General features: G+C 43.6%; 1 protein-coding gene across 10 annotated transcripts in view; it reads left to right on the top strand.

The window, feature by feature from the left end:
* CACNA1B (calcium voltage-gated channel subunit alpha1 B) overlaps positions 1 to 9,744 on the top strand; it is a 495,135-nt gene extending 485,391 nt beyond the window's left edge. For 6 of the 10 annotated variants that reach the window (XM_077467940.1, XM_077467936.1, XM_077467938.1 and 3 more), the window contains 2 exons: positions 1,664 to 1,863; positions 8,456 to 9,744. In XM_077467940.1, the coding sequence (XP_077324066.1) occupies positions 1,664 to 1,863; positions 8,456 to 8,980 (725 nt within the window). In that variant the 3' untranslated portion in view covers positions 8,981 to 9,744. The remainder of the gene's footprint in view (positions 1 to 1,663; positions 1,864 to 8,455) is intronic. The other 4 variants (XM_077467939.1, XM_077467933.1, XM_077467935.1 and 1 more) reach the window with 2 other exon arrangements.
* Positions 9,745 to 21,623: the final 11,879 nt, after the last annotated feature.

Raw genomic sequence — 21,623 nt, 5'->3', positions numbered from 1 at the left:
CACCGCTGGAGTGCCGATCGGGACCCCGTGAGTCCGGTCGTGGGTCCCGCGGACTCGATCGCCACGGGCATACCTGCGATCGTCTCACGGGGCGGCTGAACAGGGAGATGCCGTTGTAAACGGCATCTCCCCGTTTTGCCTAGCAACAAGTGATGCTGATCTCTGCTCCATGTGATTGGAGCAGAGATCAGTGTTCACTAACACAAAGCCCAGCCCCCCACAATTAGTAACACACCCCTAGGAACACTTAACCCCTACACTGCCACCCCCTGGTTAACCCTTTCACTGCCAGTGTCATTTACACAGGAATCAATGCATTTGTATAGCAGTGATTGCTGTATAAATGACAATGGTCCAAAAAATGTGTCAAAAATGTCCGATGTGTCCGCCATAATGTTGCAGTCACAATAAAAATCGCAGATCGCCGCCATTATTAGTAAAAAAAAATTATTAATAAAAATGCCATAAAACTATCCCCTATTTTGTAAATGCTATAACTTTTGTGCAAACCAATCAATAATCGCTTATTGCACATTTTTTGACCAAAAATATGTAGAAGAATACGTATCGGCTTAAACTGAGGAAAAAAAAGTTTTTTTATATATCTTTGGGGTATATTTATTATAACAAAAATTAAAACATTATGCGTTTTTTTTCCAAAATTGTCACTCTATTTTTGTTTATACCGCAAAAAATAAAAACCGCAGAGGTGATCAAATACTACCAAAAGAAATCTCTATTTGTGGGAAAAAAAGGACATCAATTTTATTTGGGAGCCACGTCGCACGACCGCGCAATTGTCAGTTAAAGCGACGCAGTGCCGAATCGCAAAAAAAAGTGGTCTGGTCTTAAGCCAGCAAAATGGTCCGGGGGCTGAAAGTGGTTAAAGATGATATCACTTTCACTTGATTGGAGACATCTGGTGGCGGTGTATGGACATTGCACACATTTAATTTCATTCACATTTGTTTATGTTCTATACGTTGGTTTATATTAGATGTGAGTAGTTGAGAGCTTGGTATGAAAATTATTATTTTCTTTTTATGATTTAGGCTGTTTTTACGCCTCACTACCAGCTGCTCTATTTTTTATATTTAATATTCATTATCACACCTATTTTTTTTTAAAGAATTCTTTAATAATTTCCTTGAGTTGAGTTGAAGGGTGCGCAGATTGAATTTTTTCTTTTTATATTCGTTTTTTCAATATTTACGATTTGCATATTTTGTGCTTATATCACACCCTGGGTGGTATAATTACATTTCACAGTTTTAAAGCACCCCCCCCTTCTATAGATTAGAGGGATGATACCCCCAAGGGCAATAATTGATTGTACACCCTGGCCCCATACACAATAGGACTGTCTACGTTTGTATCTGTGTCACCACTGTTTAGATTTCTTCTTATTGTCATGATGGGAAGTGATGAGAAATCTCTCAGGTGGGGATGAAGATCATATTAAAAACCTGATACAAATATTTACTCTTACCGAGTCCATCCAAAAAACGTAAAAAAAATGTTTTTGCTAGAGTTGGGCAGTGTGTGGTGAGGGTGAAAAGCTGCCCACTAACTTATCTAGTATCTCCCTGGGACTCTTTAGTAGTGAAATGTCACAAAGCCAATTTAAGTTTCTTACTAACATACTTGAGGCATTTTGTGTCAGCAGAAGCCCCACCACGGGAGAGGCGACAGGAGAGAGGGAGGTCCCAGGAACGCAAGCAGCAACCACCGTCCTCATCGGAGAAACAGCGCTTTTACTCATGTGACCGATATGGCAGCCGAGATTCTGGGCACCCCCGACACTCTGACCACAGCCGGGCCACCTCGCCAACTTCTGGACAGGATCATGCTTCTCACAGACAGGTGAGGGACAGCAACATACAAACCAAAAAACTTTCAGACATAGATAAATACAAATTAACATTGTTTATAAATATTGATCAGACAGGAGACAGAGAGATACAAAGGATCTCCTGTCTGATCAATGTTTATAAACAATGTTACTTTGTATCTCTCTATCTTCTGTCTGATCAATGTTTATAAACAATGTTAGAGAGATACAGAGTAACATTGTTTATAAACATTGCTCAGACTGGAGAGTGCCTGCAAGAAACTGACTGACTTTGTCTTCAAATTCAGACAAAAAAATTTTTTTTACATTAAGATTGCTCTGTCCCCACTAGAGTCATTTCTGCTCACTTCCTGCTTTAGTGGCAGGGAACAGATGGAAAGTGATGCAAAATCACCCCATTATGGACACAGACAGCAGCAAAAACACTTAATACTGCGGGGAAACGCTAGAGAACCTGTGAGAGATATTTATTGCTGTCTTGTTTCTCTTATTTCTTTATCCAGTTGGCCTTTGTTACCTGAAACAGAAAATTGTGGGAGGTGGGTCAGGACAGTGCCGGAACATCCAGGTTCATCCAGCGCCCAGGGCAAAGATGCCAAACTGCGCCCCCCTTTCCCTTAGGGTTAGGGTCAGGGTGCCCCCTACCCCTGCAATAAACCATTGCGCCAGGGGCAGCCTCCCCTCCTGCCCACCCCTTTGCCCGGCCCTGGGTCAGGAGGCCCCCTACCCCTGAAATAAACCATTGCGCCAGGGGCAGCCGCCCCTTGCCCCGGCCCTGGGTCAGGAGGCCCCCTACCCCTGCAATAAACCATTGCGCCAGGGGCAGCTGTCCCTCCTGCCCACCCCTTGCCCCGGCCCTGGGTCAGGAGCACTGTACCTAGGATAGAAAGTCTTGGAAATTTTAACCAGCTGCAGAAAAGTGATCATTTCATTGGACTAATCCCACCGAAGACCTGAAAGAGTGGAATCCTAAATTACCCAACACGTTGGCTATGTTCTATGTCCTACACAATGGATGATCAACATGTGACCCTCCAGCTGTTGCGAAACTACAAGTCCCAGGAGGCATTTCAAGGTTGACAGTTACAAGCGTGACTCCCAAAGGCATGATGGGAATTGTAGTTCTGCAACAGCTGAAGGCCACAGGTTGAGCAACCATGTCCTACGCTAATAAAGTAATCATTGTTGTCCATCAGACTGAGTTTTTCCCAAGACTTTCTGTTTAATCACAATGCTCCTCTCCTACCTCTACAAACTTCACAGGTTTGAAGGGACCAGGGGCGGACTGACCATTTGGCCACTCGGGCACTGCCCGAGGGCCCTGAGCCACTAGGGCGCCCCATCAGGGTTGCCTCCCCATCGCCCATGATACCACAGTGCCCAGGGCAGCCGACCCACCTGCCCACCCCTTGTCCCGGCCCTGCTTACCAACATCCTTTTGGTCTAAAAATCCTGAGATTATAGCTGCCCCACCTCTCCAGTACCTTCTCAGCCAATAGAAACATATCTGTGTATACATGTATGTGTATACTGTGTGTCCCCATAATCTCCGATTGCCTGGGGGCCCCATAATCTCCTATTGCCCCGGGGGGCCCATGAGTTGTCAGTCCGCCCCTGGAAGGGACCCATTTCAATAACTCACTACAGACCTAACACCAACAAGATCTAACACTATCTTGAACACTACAAAGGTCAGCAGGGCAGAAAGCTATGAGAAATAGAGGCAAATTCTTAAAAGGGGGCATGAGTTTAGGTGACAGCTGTCAAAGAGGAATTTCCTCTTACTTTGGAGAGATTTCCCGCTCACCCCCTATTGTGTTCCTAGGTCAGGAAATGAACCTGATCAGGGTTTTGGAGCCTTCCCCATTCTATCCAAAATAAAAATAAACATTAGTTAGATATTCTAAAGAACTCATTGGGGGGATCAGATGATACATAGCCCAGTCTTTGACACCCTAAGACCCCTTTCACACTGGGGCAGTTTTCAGGGGATTTAGCGCTAGAAATAGCCTCTGCTAAGTGCCTGAAAACCGCTCACTGCAGTGTTACGATACTAGGCAGAGGACTGCTTTGCACTACGCTACACTGAGCAAAAGTAGTACATGTAGATCATTTTTCACAGCACATCAACACATTGGTCTAAACCAGTCTGCAGTCTTCAAGTCATTCCACAGATTTTCAACGGGGTTTAAGTCTGGGCTCTGATTAGGCCATGCAAGGACATTCAACTCCTTCAACCACTGTGGGTCCATTTTTGCTGTGCGCTTTGGGTCACTGTCATGTCCCTGCAGCATTATTTGAAAGTGTCCAATCAGCTGGAGGTAGCTGCATATAGCCCAATCATAATGATTTAAAAACCTGTGTTCTGTACTGTACTACAGAGATGTCAACAATCCTATTTTATGTGGATCATAGACATTTAGGAAGATCTCTGCTGAGTCTGGTTTGTATCTAAACTGGCTGCATTTTGGTTAATCATTTATAAAAAAAAAATGAATTTTCTCTAGTGTTAAAAATGTTATTTAGTTGTATTTAATGATACTGGCACCTCTACGTTCTAAAATAACATCAATTAATTAGACAGGAGTTCTCTAATGAAAATGTGACATTACCTGAAAATCTTCAGAAGATGTCAGTTTGCCTGGCTGATCCTCTCACTCCAGCACTAGACATGTGCAAAAGGAAAACATTTGTTTACTTTCGTTTCGTTTTAATTCGTTAACTTCCTTAAATTCGTTTTCGGATTTCGTTTAGTTTTCTACCGAATTCGAAAAATCGGCCACATTTGAAAATATTTCAACCAAATTCGAAAATATTTCTACCGGATTCAAAATGATTTCAGCATGATTCGACATTATTTCAACCGCATTCGAAAATATTTTGTGACCCGACTTTAGGGCCATGTATCTCGGGGTAATTTGGTGCTAGACACTTCAAATTTGGATATGTTGTAGTGCTAGTACTATTGTGTTTGCATACCAAATTTGGGGTTTCTAGCACGAAGTGACCCCGAGATACATGGCCCTAAAAGTGGGTCATAAAATATTTTCGAATGCGGTTGAAATAATGTCGAATCATGTTGAAATCATTTCGAATACGGTATTGAGACGAATTTCGGCTGAATTAGGTTGAATTCGTTAGCATTGTAATTCGGTAATTCGGATGCATCCGAATGTCCGAATAATGAAAATTCGTCCGAATCTCGAATCGGAACGAAACGAAATGCACATGTCTATCCAGCACTTTTCCAAGTCACTCTCCTGAAACAAAGGGGGTTATTTACTAAAGGCAAATTCACTTTGCACTACAAATGCAAACTAAAAGTGCAAAGTGCACTTGAAATTGCACTGAAAGTGCAGTCGCTGTAGATCCAAGGGGGACATGAAAGGGAAATAAAAAACAGCATTTTCGCTTGCGCATGAAAGGATAATAAAATCAGCAGAGCTTCCCCTCATTTCAGATCAATCCCTCAGATTAACAGCAACTGCACTTCCAAGTGAACTTTGCACTTGTAGTGCAAAGTGGATTTGCCTTTTCGTAAATAACCCCCAAAGTTCTGACTTTGGCATTTGCTGACCAGGAGGCGGCAGGCAGCAAAGGGGGCGATTTACTAAAACGGGTGTACGAAGATTCTAGTGTAGCTTTGCATACTAACCAATCAAGTTCTAACTTCAGCCTGTTCAATTAAAGCGGGAGTCCGCGTTTTTTTTTTTTTTTTTTAAAGCCAGCAGCTACAAATACTGCAGCTGCTGACTTTTAAAATAGTGACACTTACCTGTCCAGCGCGCCCCGCGATGTCGGCACCCGAAGCCGATCTCTCGATCGTCTCTCGGGTGCTGCCGCCGCCATCTTGGGTATGGGAATCAGGAAGTGGAGCCTTTCGGCTTCATTTCCCGGTTCCCTACTGCGCATGCGCGAGTCGCGCTGCGCAATGAGGATGGACCCGCTGCCTCTGGGATCCGTGTGTTTCCCAGCAGGCAGCGGGGGACTTTCGGAAAGGGGCGTAATCTACGCCCCTTTCCACAGAGAGCTATCCCGGAAGTGGGTGCAGATACCTGTACTGTACAGGTACCTGCACCCCCCTCCCCCCTGAAAGGTGCCAATTGTGGCGCCAGAAGGGGGGGGGGAGGATTCCAATGAGAGGAAGGTCCACTTTAGAGTGGACCTCCGCTTTAAGTTTTGATGCTCAAACCTGGACGCTGATTGGTTATTATGCACAGTTGCACCAGATTTTGTTTGCACCAGTCTTAGTAAATCTCCCCCAAAGTGTCAGTGTGATAGCCAGGTAAATATCATTTTCACAAGGAGAGGTCCACAGGTTATCAGCATGCAAATAATTCATGAAATTGTCAGTTAAGAAACATCTGTGAACTGCTATATTGTATGATGTCTTTACATGTACTTGCTGGCTATATAATTAACTGACGGGTCTGTTATTTAGGAGTGTGATGTGGGGTTACATTGTTATCTTCTCTAGTATGTTTCCTTGCAATATGCTGCTTACAGGATTAGGGTCAATGTACTGTATGTGTGCAAATTTGTTATAAAAAAAAATTGCAAATTTAAAATTCTGCCTATCATGGTCAATGCCAGTCATCACTTGTTATCAGCAATGTAAAGCCATTGGTTTTATTCCTTTTTCCATTCACGCCTGGGCTGTGCAATGCATATACGTTCCCACATAACAAAGAACTACAGCAAGAATGAATGCAGACATGTGTACATGCATTTTTTATACATAATAATGGGATCCTTGCCCTTGAAACGAGCACAACTTAAAAAGTTCAATAACGCACATTTTTTTTTAAATGTGTCAACGCACAACACTCAGCACACAAGTGCGACTTGAGACAGAATTTATTTGACACAGGACTTGGTCATTTCTGTATTCCTCCAGGTGCTTGGAGAGGCAAAAAACCCTTCAGAAATGAAAAGCATAAGAAAGTTATGCTGCAGATGAAATGAATACTTATATCCAAATATCCCAGGTGGATCAAAAATGAGCGCTGTCCATTATGTGGCAATCTGTGATATTCCCCTAAGCACCGGTTCACACAGGGGCGACTCGTCAGGCGACTTAGCCGCCTGACAATTCGCGTCCCGTTCTGTGCAATGGAACCATTCTAATCGGAGTGACCAAAAAAAGGTTCCTGTACGACTATTGGGGGGACTTGCATTGCCTTCTATACAGAAGTCATTTTGCAAGCCGCCGCTAAAGTTGGATCCCGTTTGCCTGAGGCAGTCGCGCTGCCTCAGTGTGAACCGGGTCTAAGTTGCATTAACATTAAAGGTTATATAGCAAGGGCAAAGGATGGTGGAGCAGGGACAACACAGAGTAATCAGACACTCCCAGAAGAGGAAGGGGGCTATGACGTGCGAGGAGGGGGGCTATGACATGCAAGGAAGGGGGCTATGACATGCGAGACATGCGAGGAGGGGGGCTATGACGTGCGAGGAGGGGGGCTATGACATGCGAGACGTGCAAAGAGGGGGGCTATGACGTGCGAGGAAAGGGGCTATGACATGCGAGACATGCGAGGAGGGGGGCTATGACGTGCGAGGAGGGGGGCTATGACGTGCGAGGAGGGGGGCTATGACGTGCAAGGAGGGGGGCTATGACGTGCGAGGAGGGGGGCTATGACGTGCGAGGAGGGGGGCTATGACGTGCGAGGAGGGGGGCTATGACATGCGAGACATGCGAGGAGGGGGGCTATGACGTGCGAGGAGGGGGGCTATGACATGCGAGACATGCGAGGAGGGGGGCTATGACGTGCAAGGAGGGGGCCTATGACGTGCGAGGAGGGGGGCTATGACGTGCGAGGAGGGGGGCTATGACGTGCGAGGAAGGGGGCTATGCTAGGGAAATGAATATTCCCAGAGAAGTAAAATTATCTAGCAAGTTCAAAGTCACTTTGCAAGTGAGCATAAAATTGTTTATGGAATAGAAAATTGCTGAAAGTAAGTATTTAAAAGACTTGATATTTCTGTGCGTTTACCTGCAATGTTTTTAAAGTTACCGACAGGCTGTCTTTAACATGGTCTAAAAACTGGGGATTACTGGGGTTAATGAGCTCCGAGGCCCACACAAACACAAAACGAATGGGCCTTCTACTCTGCAGGGCAATAGCAGTAACCACCTTTGGTACTATGGTACCCAAATTCGCTATATGTTATGTTGCGATAACAACTGATTTTGGTACATTAATCATGATATGGAATGTTGTGTGTTGAGTGTTTTTTAAGGCTGTCGACTCAAACCTGTGTGTTTTCTACTTTTCTAAACTCTCCCTTGTTTTTCTCTTCTTTCCATGCCCATTGCCTATCTTTTTATCTTGTGTTTGTGACAACTTTTTGTCTCTTGGTGTCTTTTTATTTTTTTTATTTTTTTACTGTGATTTTGTGTGTTTGATGTTGGACATGATCCTTCACCCTCCTCTTGCCTATCCTTTTTTGTGCCATGGGTGTTGCCTGTGTGTGACCACTTACATCATTGTCCTGTGGACTTTTCACTGTTGTGTGTGTATGGTGTGCCTCATTGTGTTTCTTCTCTCCATTCTGTGTTCCTGTGCCGTTTTGATGTGCTTTTTCACCCTTTCAATCTAGGGCAGTGGTTCGGCCAGCGGGAGTCCACGTCTGACCAGCTCCGGTGCTAGTACCCCCTGCCGCGGAGTCCGGAGGCAGCTGCCACAGACGCCGCTCACTCCTCGGCCCAGTGTCACATATCGGACAGCTCACTCTTCCCCTGTGCACTTTGGGGGACCCATTTACTCTCCTGGACGACTGAGCCGGGGTCTATCAGAGCACAATACTTTGCTGTACAGTGATTCCCCAAGCCACTCCGCCTGCACAGTTACGCGCATTGGTTCTGACCCGTACCTTGGACCGCGACAGGATGCCGACAGCTACTGCCCTGTGCCCGAGGACACCTTAACTTTTGAGGAGGCCTTGGCCAGCAACTCTGGACGTTCCTCTCGGACTTCCTACGTGTCCTCACTCACTTCCCATTCCCACCAGCTCTGCAGGGTCCCCAACGGCTACCACTACACCTTAGGGCTCAGTTCAGGGTCCGGCCAAGCTCCCAGAGTTCGAAGCTATTACCATGAAGCAGACGAGGATGACTGGTGCTAGCAGAGGGAGCCAAAAGCACGCTCTCAGTCTCAGCCCTTCACTTCACCAGGAAGCCGAAGCAACAGGAGCAGAAAAGGGGGGCTCTTGTGTTCAGTTACTACTGATGAGTTTTATCATCAGCCAACAGATCGCCGTGACATCAGAGCATGTTTCGGGCAAAGTAGAGGCAGCGACCATAGGAGAAAATTCAGAGCGAAAAATAAGGAAGAAATTATGAACAAGCAGGGCAGAGCCAGAGCAGGCCTCAGTTTTAAAATTGTTCTGGCATTTGTCATATTTTCAGTCTTCCTTTTGGGGAGAGTTACAATGCCTCTTTTCTAGTAATTGGAATATGGGATGTAGGACAAAATGGCAAGCCTGGAGGTTGGAGAAAAATAAATAAAAATAAATGAGCAGCAAGTTTAGGACCGAAGAGTATTGAGGTTGCTTTTTTTAATTCTTTATATAGACTTTAAAAAGGATAGAAGGATAATTATTGACAAGCTCTTCACCTTTCTATTCTCATCCTTCACAAAACTTCTGAGAATTTTTTTGAATCAGTTCATATAACTTGCCATTACATCCACTCTCCACCAATCATTGCTTAAGCAGGGGAATTGCAACTGAAACTTGTTCATTACGGACAGACATGACACAAGACAGACCATGCGGTTTCTTCACAACCTCTACTTGTCCCCTTGCTCTCTTCAGAATTCGTGTGTCCGTGCCATAGACATTTATTTTTAATTTCATAACAGAGTTGGCATTTGAAGCACGACACATTTAAACAAATGTTTGTATTGTGTGTCTGTGTGTGTGTATGTGTGTGTGGGTGTGTGCGGCTTTTATGATATGTAACTCCTTTAGTGCAAAAGGAACCCTTAGTGCAATTCAATGAATTCATGGGGGGCTGCCTCTCTGCACCAGTCTGTTCACTGTCCTAAAACTCACCAACAAGCCTTTTCTCCTGTCCTCAGCATAGCCTAGATTTTGGTAATGCACAGGTGTGAGTATGCATGTCTTTGGTTAGTGTGAGTTTTGCACATTATTTGGTCAATGAAGTTGCACTAATGTGTATTTCTAGTGGGATATTTTCTCTTTTTTTTCTTTTTTGATGTATTTAAAGGTCATATTGGGAGCTGGCTTCGATGATCGTTGACCAGCGCTTGTTCCCAAACTCATGCTATCTATGTTTTTAGTCATGTTGTTTGCACTGAGCAACCCTGAAGACTCGTAGTTCATGGCAGTCTATATACGTTCCTTCCATTTTATACTTTCAACAGCACCCCCCGTGCTACAGATGATTGTACACTCTTAGATTTGGGCTGACTGATCATCTTTATCATGGTTTCCTGTGCCATACAACTGTAAAAAAGGCAGGAAGACCTCTGCCCCAGTGCCAAATGCTTCGAGTATATCTTTGGGCTATAGGTATCACTGTGGCAATGTCTGCAAGCCCTGTATACAAAATGACCATTCTTTAAGTTTCAGCCAAACCTTAAGGTGTCAGCCTGTCCCCCTATGGCAATAAACCGGTCTGTGATTGGGGCAGATCTCATTCTGCTAGCGCCATGTGGCCTTTGCAGTCATATGTAGCATATAGTTGATAAAATAAAAAAAGTAAAAGGCAAGCACAACATAATAGAGATATCCGATGGGCTTGATATGAGGGATATAGTATCTATTCTGTGCATATTACATAATAGTAATCTATTTTAAAGGGCAAAGCTGATTTTCCAAAGACATTTTCAGAGGTCATATTAAAAAGAAAAAAAAAAATGCAACAATAGAGATTAAAATATTTTATTTGTCGTAGATCTTAACTACTGGCACTGGCTGAATTGTTTCTCCACCCATAAAAGTGGAGTTCCTTGACTCAGTTCTGTCTTTTAGTAGTGTTGTCTTTCATTTTATTCTATTATATATAATTAATGCAGCATTTAACTGACAAAAAAATATGTTATTGACTCCTTTAGGAGTTGTTTTCTTTTTTTTATTTACAAAAATATATTTAAAAAAAAAAATATATATATATATCTTAGACTCCTGTCTCGCACAATATAATAGTCAGACTTTGGGGTGAATGAAGGTGGTAGAGAATATAGGCAATTGTAAAAAAAAAAAAAAAAGGGACAGTTTTTATTTATACGTAACTTGCCAAACTTCACGGCTGGTTTGTGCACTGTCGCAAATGTTTCACTATGTCTCATTCATTGCTAAGTGCCTACATTTTACAGATAGTGGTCTTACATGCACGCAACACGACTCCATTATCCTTCAAACTCATGTCCTCTTATTTCTTCAAAAAAAAAAAAAAAAAAACCTCCTAACTTACATTTTGTACTATAGTATTCAGTAAGAGAAAGGCTGGCTGAAAAAATAAATAAGATGGGCTTTTAGAATATACCTATATTTTTTATTACATTATATATGAAGAGTTTAGACAGTGTTAACTCACACCATCGTACCTGGGGGGCCACCATTTGGGCCCACCATTAATTCCATGTATTAGATGACAACAGACATTTGACATCCATAGTAAGGCTTTTGTGGACTGTTTACAAGCCATCGTTATGTTACCTGGATTGTGGTTTACAACATTAAAAGGGGTTGTAAAGGTTCAATTTTTATCTTCTACATAGGTTCTTCTAAGCTAGTGCATTGTTGGTTCATTCGCCAGGGGCGGACTGACCATTGGGCAACTCGGGCACTGCCCGAGGGCCCCGTGCCACTAGGGGGCCCCATCAGGGTTGCCAGCCTCAGTAAAACCACTGAAAGTATGTAAAAATCTGTGTTTTTTTTTTTTACATCTGTCTCTCCAGTACCTTCTCAGTCAATAGAAACATGTCTGTTTATACTGTGTGATTGTATACTGTGTGTGTGTGTGTGTGTGTGTTTGTGTGTATACTGAGTGGCCCCATAATGTCTGATTGCCTGGGGGCCCCATAATCTCTTATTGCCCGGGGGCCCCATGAGTTGTCAGTCCGCCCCTGTCATTCACTTACCTTTTCCTTCGATTTCCCTTCTAAATGTTTTTTTTTCTTTGTCTGAATTTCTCACTTCCTGTTTCTCCGAAAGTAAACTTCTCACCATCATCCGAGTGGTGGTTAGTCAGCCAGAACAGCTTACCGAGGAGGAACAGGAAGTGAGAAATTCAGACAAAGAAAAAAAAACATTTAGAAGGGAAATCGAAGGAAAAGATAAGTGAACCAACAATGCACTAGCTTATAGGAACCTATTTAGAAAATAAAAAACGAACCTTTACAACCCCTTTAATATAAGACTTTGACTTTTTTTTTTTTTTTTTTTTTTTTTTTCCTCTTTGAAGAGAAATTCTTAGCTGGGTGCTCTCTTTGCCTTTAAAATGAAACTAAGTTTTGATATGATAACATAATAAACCACATTTAATCCACAGTGGCCGAAATTGATGACAAAGCATTTCGATAGTAGTTTATGGATAATCCTGAAGTTTTTTTTTTTTTTTTTTTACAAATCCTTAAAAAACAGAAGAATTACATTATCCAAAATTTTAGTCTCCAAGAAACCTACTGTCAATTTACAAAAAAAAAAAAATATTGTTGATGTATTTCACGTTATCTCTTTAGGAATGCTCAGAAGCAAGACTTTCATTCAAATGTAGCCTAACATTTCATTCCAAACATATCTGCATGTTTATAATTGTTCATTCAACTGGAAAAAAAAAAAGGGCTTTTGGGTATCAGTTGTAAGTGCAAGTTATTGTTAAAAAAAACACAAAAAAAAAAAAACGCAGGATTCTTTAGCTGTGACTGAAATCAAGCTGAAGGATTTTGTGTGTTTATTAGAGGAGGGTAGATGTATATATATATCGGAGGCTGTGCTCCTGCCAAAGTAACCCCCCCCCCCCTTTTTCACCGAATATTTTTTACTAGGTTGTCAGAACACCAGATTTGAAGGTGTCAAAAAAAATTCTGCAGATTCCTATAAAAGTTTTGGAAGGTTATATTACGAGTTGGACTGACATTTCATGCAGACATTAATTCCGTTTTGGTGCAGAAGAGAGCAGAAAAATGGTAACAAACCTTGACCTAGAAAATCAGGTCTAACCTCACAGATTGTGTAAAAGGGTGTAGCAGTGAGTTTTAGAAATCTGTAGACCAGCTGTGTATTCCTAAAACAGTCCTTTTTAAAATGCCCTTTACTCGCTGGTGCCTCTGCATGTCATTGGAACTGTATTTTACTACAGGGCTATGCAAGACACATATCAAGAAATGCCAAGATTGCCAACTTCATCCAGTGCTGTGTTGGACAAATCTTCCCACATTTTTGAGGCTTATGGATAAATGCGACCAAATGTTTTCTATGTTTTTTTTTTTTTATTATTTTACTATCCCTGAGACGAAGAAAAATAAATAAATAATGGGCACAACTTTCATGTTTTCTGAAAAAAAAAAAATCAAAATAAAACAAAAAAAAAAAAAAAAAATGATAAAAAGCTCCATAAAAACAAACAATCATGAAAAAAGACTTGAAAATTGAACATTTTGTGCTGAAAGCATGGAACCTTGTTTTTTTTTTTATAAGCTGAATTGTGCGGCCTTCACTCTCAACCACATACCGTATTTGCCGGCGTATAAGACGACCCGGCATATAAGACGACCCCCTAAAAACCTGCAAAGTTAAAATGTTTTGCCCGTACTAACCGTTTAAGACGACCCCCGATTCCGAGGCTTCCGACGCTTCATATTCCTCTTCTTCTTCGTTCTTGCTGGAGCCATTTCCTTCTTCCTTCTGGTGCTGGAGCCAATCACGGCGAGCAATGTATTCTATTAATGAATACAAAGCCTGCTGGGATTGGCGGAGGCTGTTGCATCATCAGCCCGCGCCTCACTCTCAAAGCCAATCGGAGCAGGCTACTGTGTGTAGCCTGCTCGGATTGGCAGAGATTGCTGCTCCAATCCGAGCAGGCTCTGTATTCATTTGAATACATCGCTCACTGGGATTGGTTCAGTGGTATATACTGTATGTAGCCGAAGCTACATACAGTATTACCGGACAGCCAGAAGGCATCCCAGCAGCGGACCCGGCGTATAAGACGACCCCTCCTTTTTGCTCAGTTTTTTTAAGCGTAAAAGGTCGTCTTATACGCCGGCAAATACGGTAGTTACACCTGGTCTGTGTTTTCCCCAGATGAGTGATACAATAATGATTTTCAGTGTTGTAAGCGAAGCCAATTAGCATGATGGGGGTTATTGTTTAGAGCAGCGATTCTCAACTACGGTTCCTCCAGAGGTTGTAGGGGTTCCTTCAGCATTGGGCAATTTCTGCCTCTCAGATAAGTTCCCACCGACACCATTGATCTTTTTAGCTCTCTGTAAGGAGGTAATTCTTCCCAATGGCCACAAGTGTAAGGACCATTCTTCCCACTGACCATCACACTAATATATCATGAGTTGTAGATTTCTAATTTTTAGTAGGGGGTTCCCCCCGAGACCGGAGAACTATTTCAAGGGTTCCTCTGTGTTGAAAAGGTTGAGAAAGGCTGGTTTAGACTGTGCCTAAAGCTCAGTTTGTGCTTAAAGGGGTTGTGACTGGTTACATTTAAGATTTGAACTTGAACGTGTTTTACCTGATGGTGGGTATCAGGGTAAGTGCCACCAGTGAATAGGGAGTTCGTAGATGCCCTAGATTTTTTTCACACAACACTTGCATTCACATGGAGTATTCTCACAGTGAACATGTTTCATGTAAATGGATTGCACCAAAGACTGCAGTGTCTTCCGCAGCCTGCCCCCCCCCCCCCCCCCCCGTTTCTCACTTACTATTGTGTTTCTGTTTGCATGCAGCTAGGGATGCGCCCTCGGTGTTTGACAAGTGTAAAAAAATAGAGACACTGAATGAGTAAAATGCACATCTCTGCTAATTATGTTATCTGCCTGCACAACCATTTTATAGCCTAATTTTTCACTTGGCTTTATGAGTGGACTTGGGGACCCCCTTGTCCCCTGAGTTTGACTGTTAAAGTGCAGACCGTTCTCACTGCAGGTTCAGCTACCATTTTAAGCATGAGTCTGTTGTAGGAGGACCTCCTCCTAAGATCAGGCCTTTAGCTCTAACCCGACACACATTTTATGAGATGTATGCTTTATGCTATGCAGTTGTTGTTTTCAAACTGATACAAAACCTATCCCGTTTCCCTTTCTCAGCATTTGCATCTAAAATGGTTAAAAAACCATGGGTAGAACCTCCATCAGACACTAAATTTTTATACATTTTGTTTTGAAAGCTGACAATGATGTTAGATTGGGTTGTTGGTGGGTTTCCACTGGGGCTTTGGGAATCCTCAGTAAAAATGCTGGACTTTGCTGTTTGGCTATTAGACAGCTTTGCACTTACAAGAACCATCCTTTAGTGCCCCCCGTGACTTCTGTCTACAAGATCTTCGAATGTAACACAATGCTCTCACATGCTTCATGCACTACCGTAACTTCTTTACAAGGAGCTTTCGGCCTCAAGTCAAATGTTCAACCTGTGGCTGTCAAGTGCAGAACTACAAGTTCCACATGCTCTACCCAGGAGCTGTATTTAGATCTGCTGCCCTGGGCACACGTGAATGATGATATTAGAGGAGGTGTGCAATCTACTTTATTTGCAGAACTACTTTTTCAGTGTACAGATCATCAAACAAGTCAAAAGGAGCAATTTTTTTGTATTGGATTTCCAAACTATAAAAGCCCTTGTGACTCCTCCTACCACCCCTTGCATCCAGCTCCCCTAACAGTTATCTTGTTGAATTCAGCCACCAGAGGTTCCGAGGTTTGCCAGAAGGGAGAAACAAAGTATAAGAAATATTTGTCCATTTTAAAGTGGAAGTAAACTCCCCTATCGTTTTCATCCATGGAAGCTGCCATCTTTGCCTCTGTTTAATCTTCAGCTGCCACGGTGCTGCACATGTGATCCGTTACGACACCATTGGGTGGTTTGGCTGAGAGCATAGCCAACATGCAGTTTATAGCATTGCCGGCATGCCGTTTTTTTAAACTGTTTAAATCGATGGGTTTACTTCCACTTTAAGTCTCTGTGCTGTCCCTTTGGTACTGACCTACGCATATCAAAAAGATATTTCAGGCGCCTCTTTATGTTGTTATTTTTTGTTTCTGATCAGTGGCGTAACTAGAACCTTCAGGGCCCAGATGCAAGAAACCATGAAGGGCCCCCCTGAACCCCAGCCAGGGCCCTTCCCTCCGAGTCCGGCGGTGGAACTCCAGGGCGTGGTCACAGGTATGACCTTTGTGAGCCCTGTAGTTCCACCACTGGCATCAGTAGTTTTTTTTTATTATTTTATTTTTAGGTGCCCCATTGGGGGACTGTCCCTAGGCAGGGTGGGGTCCCCGTCCCCAGAAGAGATGAGGTCCTTTTCTCCAGGGCAGATAAAGTTACTGCCCCCAGGGGAGAAGAGGACCCTGTCCCCAGGGGAGATGGAGGAGGTATGTAATGGTGTGTGGGGGATGGGGTCCTCTCACTCACCATGACCAAGCTGCAGGCCGCGCACTCATCCATGTTGGCCTGGGCTCCATCCAGTGTGCTGGACGGGTGATCAGCATATGTAGAGGGGGCTGCATGGGCCCCCCGGAGCACAGGGCCCAGTTGCGGTCACGACTGCTGCACCCCCTATAGTTACACCCCTGTTTCTGATCAATTCGATTTCACTCATCTTTTATCTGTAAATTTTACTAGGAGTTTAGGCTGCTTGCACATGATGGATCTAGTACCGATGCTTCCAATTCTGGTGTTTTGTGCACCCGGGAGACACAGGAACAGGGTCCAGCCCCGCTGATTGCAACCTGGTGATGTTTATGGGAGGCTGAAATATGTTGCGGTCAGACAGGGATAATCTCTGCACTGAATAGTGCACTGAATGCATTTAGGGATGTGTGTCTGGACCGCAGGTATTTCCTGAAGGTATAGGGCCCTAAATACGAGTACCGCGGCATTTAGCCCCGTCTAGCCACAGCATTTTTTCAGCCTCCCGTAGACTTTGACGAACAGTGGGGCTGAATGTTGCACTTGTGTCCCCATTTCACTAAAATAAAAGGATTGGACGCACAGGGGCTAAACATCATGTGTACACGGGGGCCTTATCCAAACTACAGATAAAAGAAAAGTTCACATTAAAAAAAAGTTCTCAGCAGGGCCTGTTAATAAAAATTGAAGATGTGAAAACAGAAAGTGGAGCTATGGCTCATAATAACCGGTCACATTCGTTGTTTTATTTTCCTAGCTAATAAAATCTGATTGTTCCTATTGGCCATGTAGTTCCTATCCCCCCCCCCCCCCCCCCCTCTCTGCTGTTCTATAGCATTGCTGATCTCTTAACTGAGTATCAGCTTGACAGTAACTAAAAATGCATACTAGAATGTTGTGTCAGCAATAAAGCAAGGGTGAATATTTGCAAGTCGTGGGGAACTAACAATACATTACCTTGCAATCAGGACAGACTGGGCCAGGTGGCAGAGGGGCAATTGCCCCCAGACCACTTGGATGCCCATAAAGTGGCTTCAGCGCATGTGCCAGAGACATGCCTAAAGGCTTTCTGGGGAATATGAGTAATAAGTCCCCGTCGGTGTCCTACCGAGTGTAGGATGAGCACAGAGTGTAGGCTGCCCCCCCCCCCCCCCTGCATGGATGGTGTATGCCATATCTGAGCAGAGGCTGGCTATGTTCCCAACTGGGGGTTCTACTCCCCCAACCGAGCCATCCTGGCTCCCCCCCCCCGCAGCCACCCAGTTCGGGAACCCAGAGTCGGTCAAGCAGGTACTGTCCAGCTCGACCGGTCTGGTGAGCAGAGAGTACTTGGAGCGGAGCTTCCACCTGGGATGGGGGTCAGGAGGAGGGAGAGCGGGAGGGGGTAGAGTTGTTGCACCATGGGCCTCCGGGTTGTACTTTCCCCCTGGGCCAAAAGCTGCCAGTCATGCCCTGCTTGCAATGTATAGGTGCTCTGGACTTGCGTAGAAAAGATAACGTATGGAGCTTACGGCATTGTTGTTTTCCAACATGCTGTACCAGAAGGAGATTCTTGTGTACCCCAACCTTCTTTAAGATTTTCAGAGACTTTTAGTACTTCTCAGCTCCAATAAAACCAGCCAGAGTAGTAAGGAATTCTGAGACATATGGAACTTGTTGTTCAGCAATCCTGAAAGCCACGGGCTAAATATAGTCATATTGGTTTTTGCTAAGTTCTCCTTACAGACTTCTGCTACCAAAAAGAAACTGCAGTGTCCTCATATCCCACAGAAGGATAGTATAATATTGTAATATTCTAGTGTTTGTGAGTCAGATACGTTGAGAGAAAAGATGGTCTGCTTCAGCCTCAACGTCAGCGGTTATGGCTTGTTATATGGCATTAATTTTTTTTCCTTAGCATGGGTAGTTCGGCAGTCATTTTTGCACCTAACCTCCCCAAAGAAAAATAAAAAAATGGCTACCTATGGGAGCAGTTGTCACTTCCAGTCCTTCACTTTGATTGTTTTGCATCCCAGTACCAGACCGAAACTGGCCGTACCTTGCATTAATTAATGTTTGCATGTAAACTATATACATAATAAAATTATGAAACGTGACAAAAAAAAAAAACTCACAAAAAAAAAAAAAAATGATCATTACTTGCATGGGAAAAAAAATGCTAAACATCTCTTCGTACTCTTTTTGATACGATGTATTCATCTCTTGTTTATTTTTATTTATATTTGATAATTGGGGGTTTGTTGAAGAAACTTTCTATGAAAAACACAGAAAGGAAAAAAAATTGAAACATTTTGAAAATTGGACACGCTTTTTTTTTTCCCTTCGACACATCGAGAAACGTTGACTTAGTCTGATGTGTGAATCTTCTGTGCCAGGCCGGACGTTGGGCTGGGCAATTGATTCTACAATTACCAATTTTGTAAGAAGCAAAAAGGTCCTTGAATTACAATAAAAAAAAGTAAAATAAAACATTGTGGTGTTTTTTACTTTGGGGTACATTTTGACTGCTTATGTAAAAATGAACTACTGGCTGAACTACTACGTTGACCGTTATATTACTTGTCAAAAATGTTTTACCTGCTTTTATGTTACCTTATTCTTGTCCTTTCCCCCATTCCAAAAAAAAAAAATTCTTAATCTTTTGAACTATTGAGCAGGCATGTACTGGCCATCGGGACTGCCGGGAGTTTCCCGGTGGGCCGATGGCTCAGTGGGCCACTCTGATGTAAGGGGGCTGCTGATGGGACACTCTGATGTAAGGGGGCTGCTCATGGGACACTCTGATGTAAGGGGGTGCTCATGGGACACTCTGATGTAAGGGGGTGCTCATGGGACACTCTGATGTAAGGGGGTGCTCATGGGACACTCTGATGCAAGGGGGTGCTCATGGGACACTCTGATGTAAGGGGGTGCTCATGGGACACTCAAAATGTAAGTGGGCCGGTCTGGATGAAGTCCAGGGCCAAATTTCTGTCCCAGTCCAGCCCTGTTATTGAGAGACTCCTTTGGACCCCCTGCCATTTCACAACTGCATCTGACGCTTCTATCTGCAATTCAAGATTTTAAAACAGGCAAAATAAGGTGCTATGCATAGGTTACATTATTACATTGGTTAAGCTTGGAGCAAAGTGATCCCTGTATAAGGTGCAAATCACGGAAGCAGTCGCCCCCAATACAGAATTCGCAACAGTCTTCCAGATCCAGTGCTACGATTCTTCATTATAACCACAGGGGGGCGCATGGCCTCCATTCAGAGATGCTTTGATTTTTTTTCAATGAATGTAAGCTGTTTTCTTGATTGGACAAGGTAGGAGGTTGTGATGTCACCGAACCACCTCCTCATTCCATCCAATCAGAACTGAATGGCAGCAGTGCTGAGTGAACGACCCCCCTGTTGTTACTATGTAGAATTGCAGCTGTTTGGCACTGGGCACAGAAATCTGCTGCTAGCATTGTGGTTATGGCGACAACTGCAATTTTCTTGTAATCTGCGTTGGGATACTTATGCACTGCTATGTATAAACATAAAAAAGGTGATGAAAAACAAATACTAATCATGAAAAAAATATTGATATAAATAGTTCCTAATAGTTTGCAAATGAAAACAGCTGCAACCATTAGATAGTGAACGCAAACACTGTGTATAAAGTAATAGTAAGCCCTTGTACACACGGTCGGATATTCTGATGGACAATGTCCGATCAGACCATGTTGTCAGATAATTCCGACCGTGTGTGGGCTCCATCGGACTGTTTCCGTCTGAATATCTGACGGACAAAGTTTTAGAGCTGGGCTATAAAACTTTCCGACAACATGGTCCGATCGGACTTTGTCCGATTGTGTGTAGAGAATTCCGATCGGACAAAGTGCCACGCATGCTCAGATCAAATTCCTAGACCAAAGCTATTGGCTACTAGCCTGAACGTAGTCCCGTCGTAATGAAAATAACGTCATCACGTTAAGTACGATCGGATTTTCCGACAACTTTGTCCGACCGTGTGTATGCAACACAAGTTTCGGACAAAATCTGTCAGACAAAATCCGACGGATTTTGTTGTCGGAATGTCCGACCCGTGTGTAGAAGGGCTAAGTTTATAAATGGTGCACTTGTTCAGATCCACTTATATGATAATTGCACAAAGGACATGAGAAAACAAACTTCTACCAATAAAGTTTTCACACAACATGAAGTTTGGATACTGTTCTAACTTTATGTTGTGTGAACACTTTATTGGTAGAAGTTTGTTTTCTCATGTCCTTTGTGCAATGATTTCTAGCTTTCACAGCATCAAGGATGGGTACTGTATGAGGTGTGCACACTTACAATGGTCCAGACTGGAATAATATAAGTATGCCCAGCTTTAGAGTGATATTAAAGCGGAGTTCCACCCACATTTTTCACTCCTCACCATGCAGCACTAATGTGCATCCTTAAAATGAATTGGCAATAGATTTTTTCTGTTTACTTACCTGATTTAAGCCTATATCTAATTTCACTTCCTCCTTCAGCAGCCGCGACCGTCATTTCCGGTTTTGCATTGGCTCCTGGGAGATCTTGGTCAGCTTGGCATGGCGTGGCTCCCGTAACATTTAACATTGGCGTCTATGGAAAATCTTGTTCAGCTTGGCATGGCAAGCTGACCAAGATTGCACCACACTGCACTTGCGCAAGATCGGCAGGTGCATGCTGGGTAGCCAACGTGCACGGAATCCAGGAAGGTGGACACTGTGGCTCGAGATGACCGCGCTGTGCAGGAACTTCACAAAGTAAGAGAAAACGATGCTGCACAAATAAAAAAACTGGGCCTAGTTTACAGCATACCTTTGTTACTTTGCACGTGGCATGAGTATTCTAGGGGTATTTTTTTTATCTTAAAAGTCATAAAGTCATATTTCAGCCAGAACTCCGCTTTAAAGCTTTTTTTTTTTTTTTTTTATAACAAACATGTTATACTCACCTGCTCTGTGCAGTGGTTTTGCACAGAGCAGCCCCCCAATCCTCCTAGTCTTGGGTCCCTAGGCCAGCGCTCTTGGCCCCTCCCCCCCTGCTTGCAATGGGGGCACCCAAGCAGGCACATTCCCAAGCCGTGGTTGTGTGGGCCCATTCACACACACACAGCCGCGGCTTGGCCCCGCCCATCTCTCTCTCCGTTGGCTCACT

The sequence above is a fragment of the Lithobates pipiens genome, unplaced genomic scaffold, assembly GCF_037356315.1.
Source record: "Lithobates pipiens isolate NorthernLeopardFrog02 unplaced genomic scaffold, aLitPip1_a1.2 Scaffold_11, whole genome shotgun sequence".
NCBI classification, from domain to species: domain Eukaryota; kingdom Metazoa; phylum Chordata; class Amphibia; order Anura; family Ranidae; genus Lithobates; species Lithobates pipiens.
Note: the sequence above shows the minus strand (reverse complement) of the source record. Positions and strands in the feature narration are given on the sequence as shown.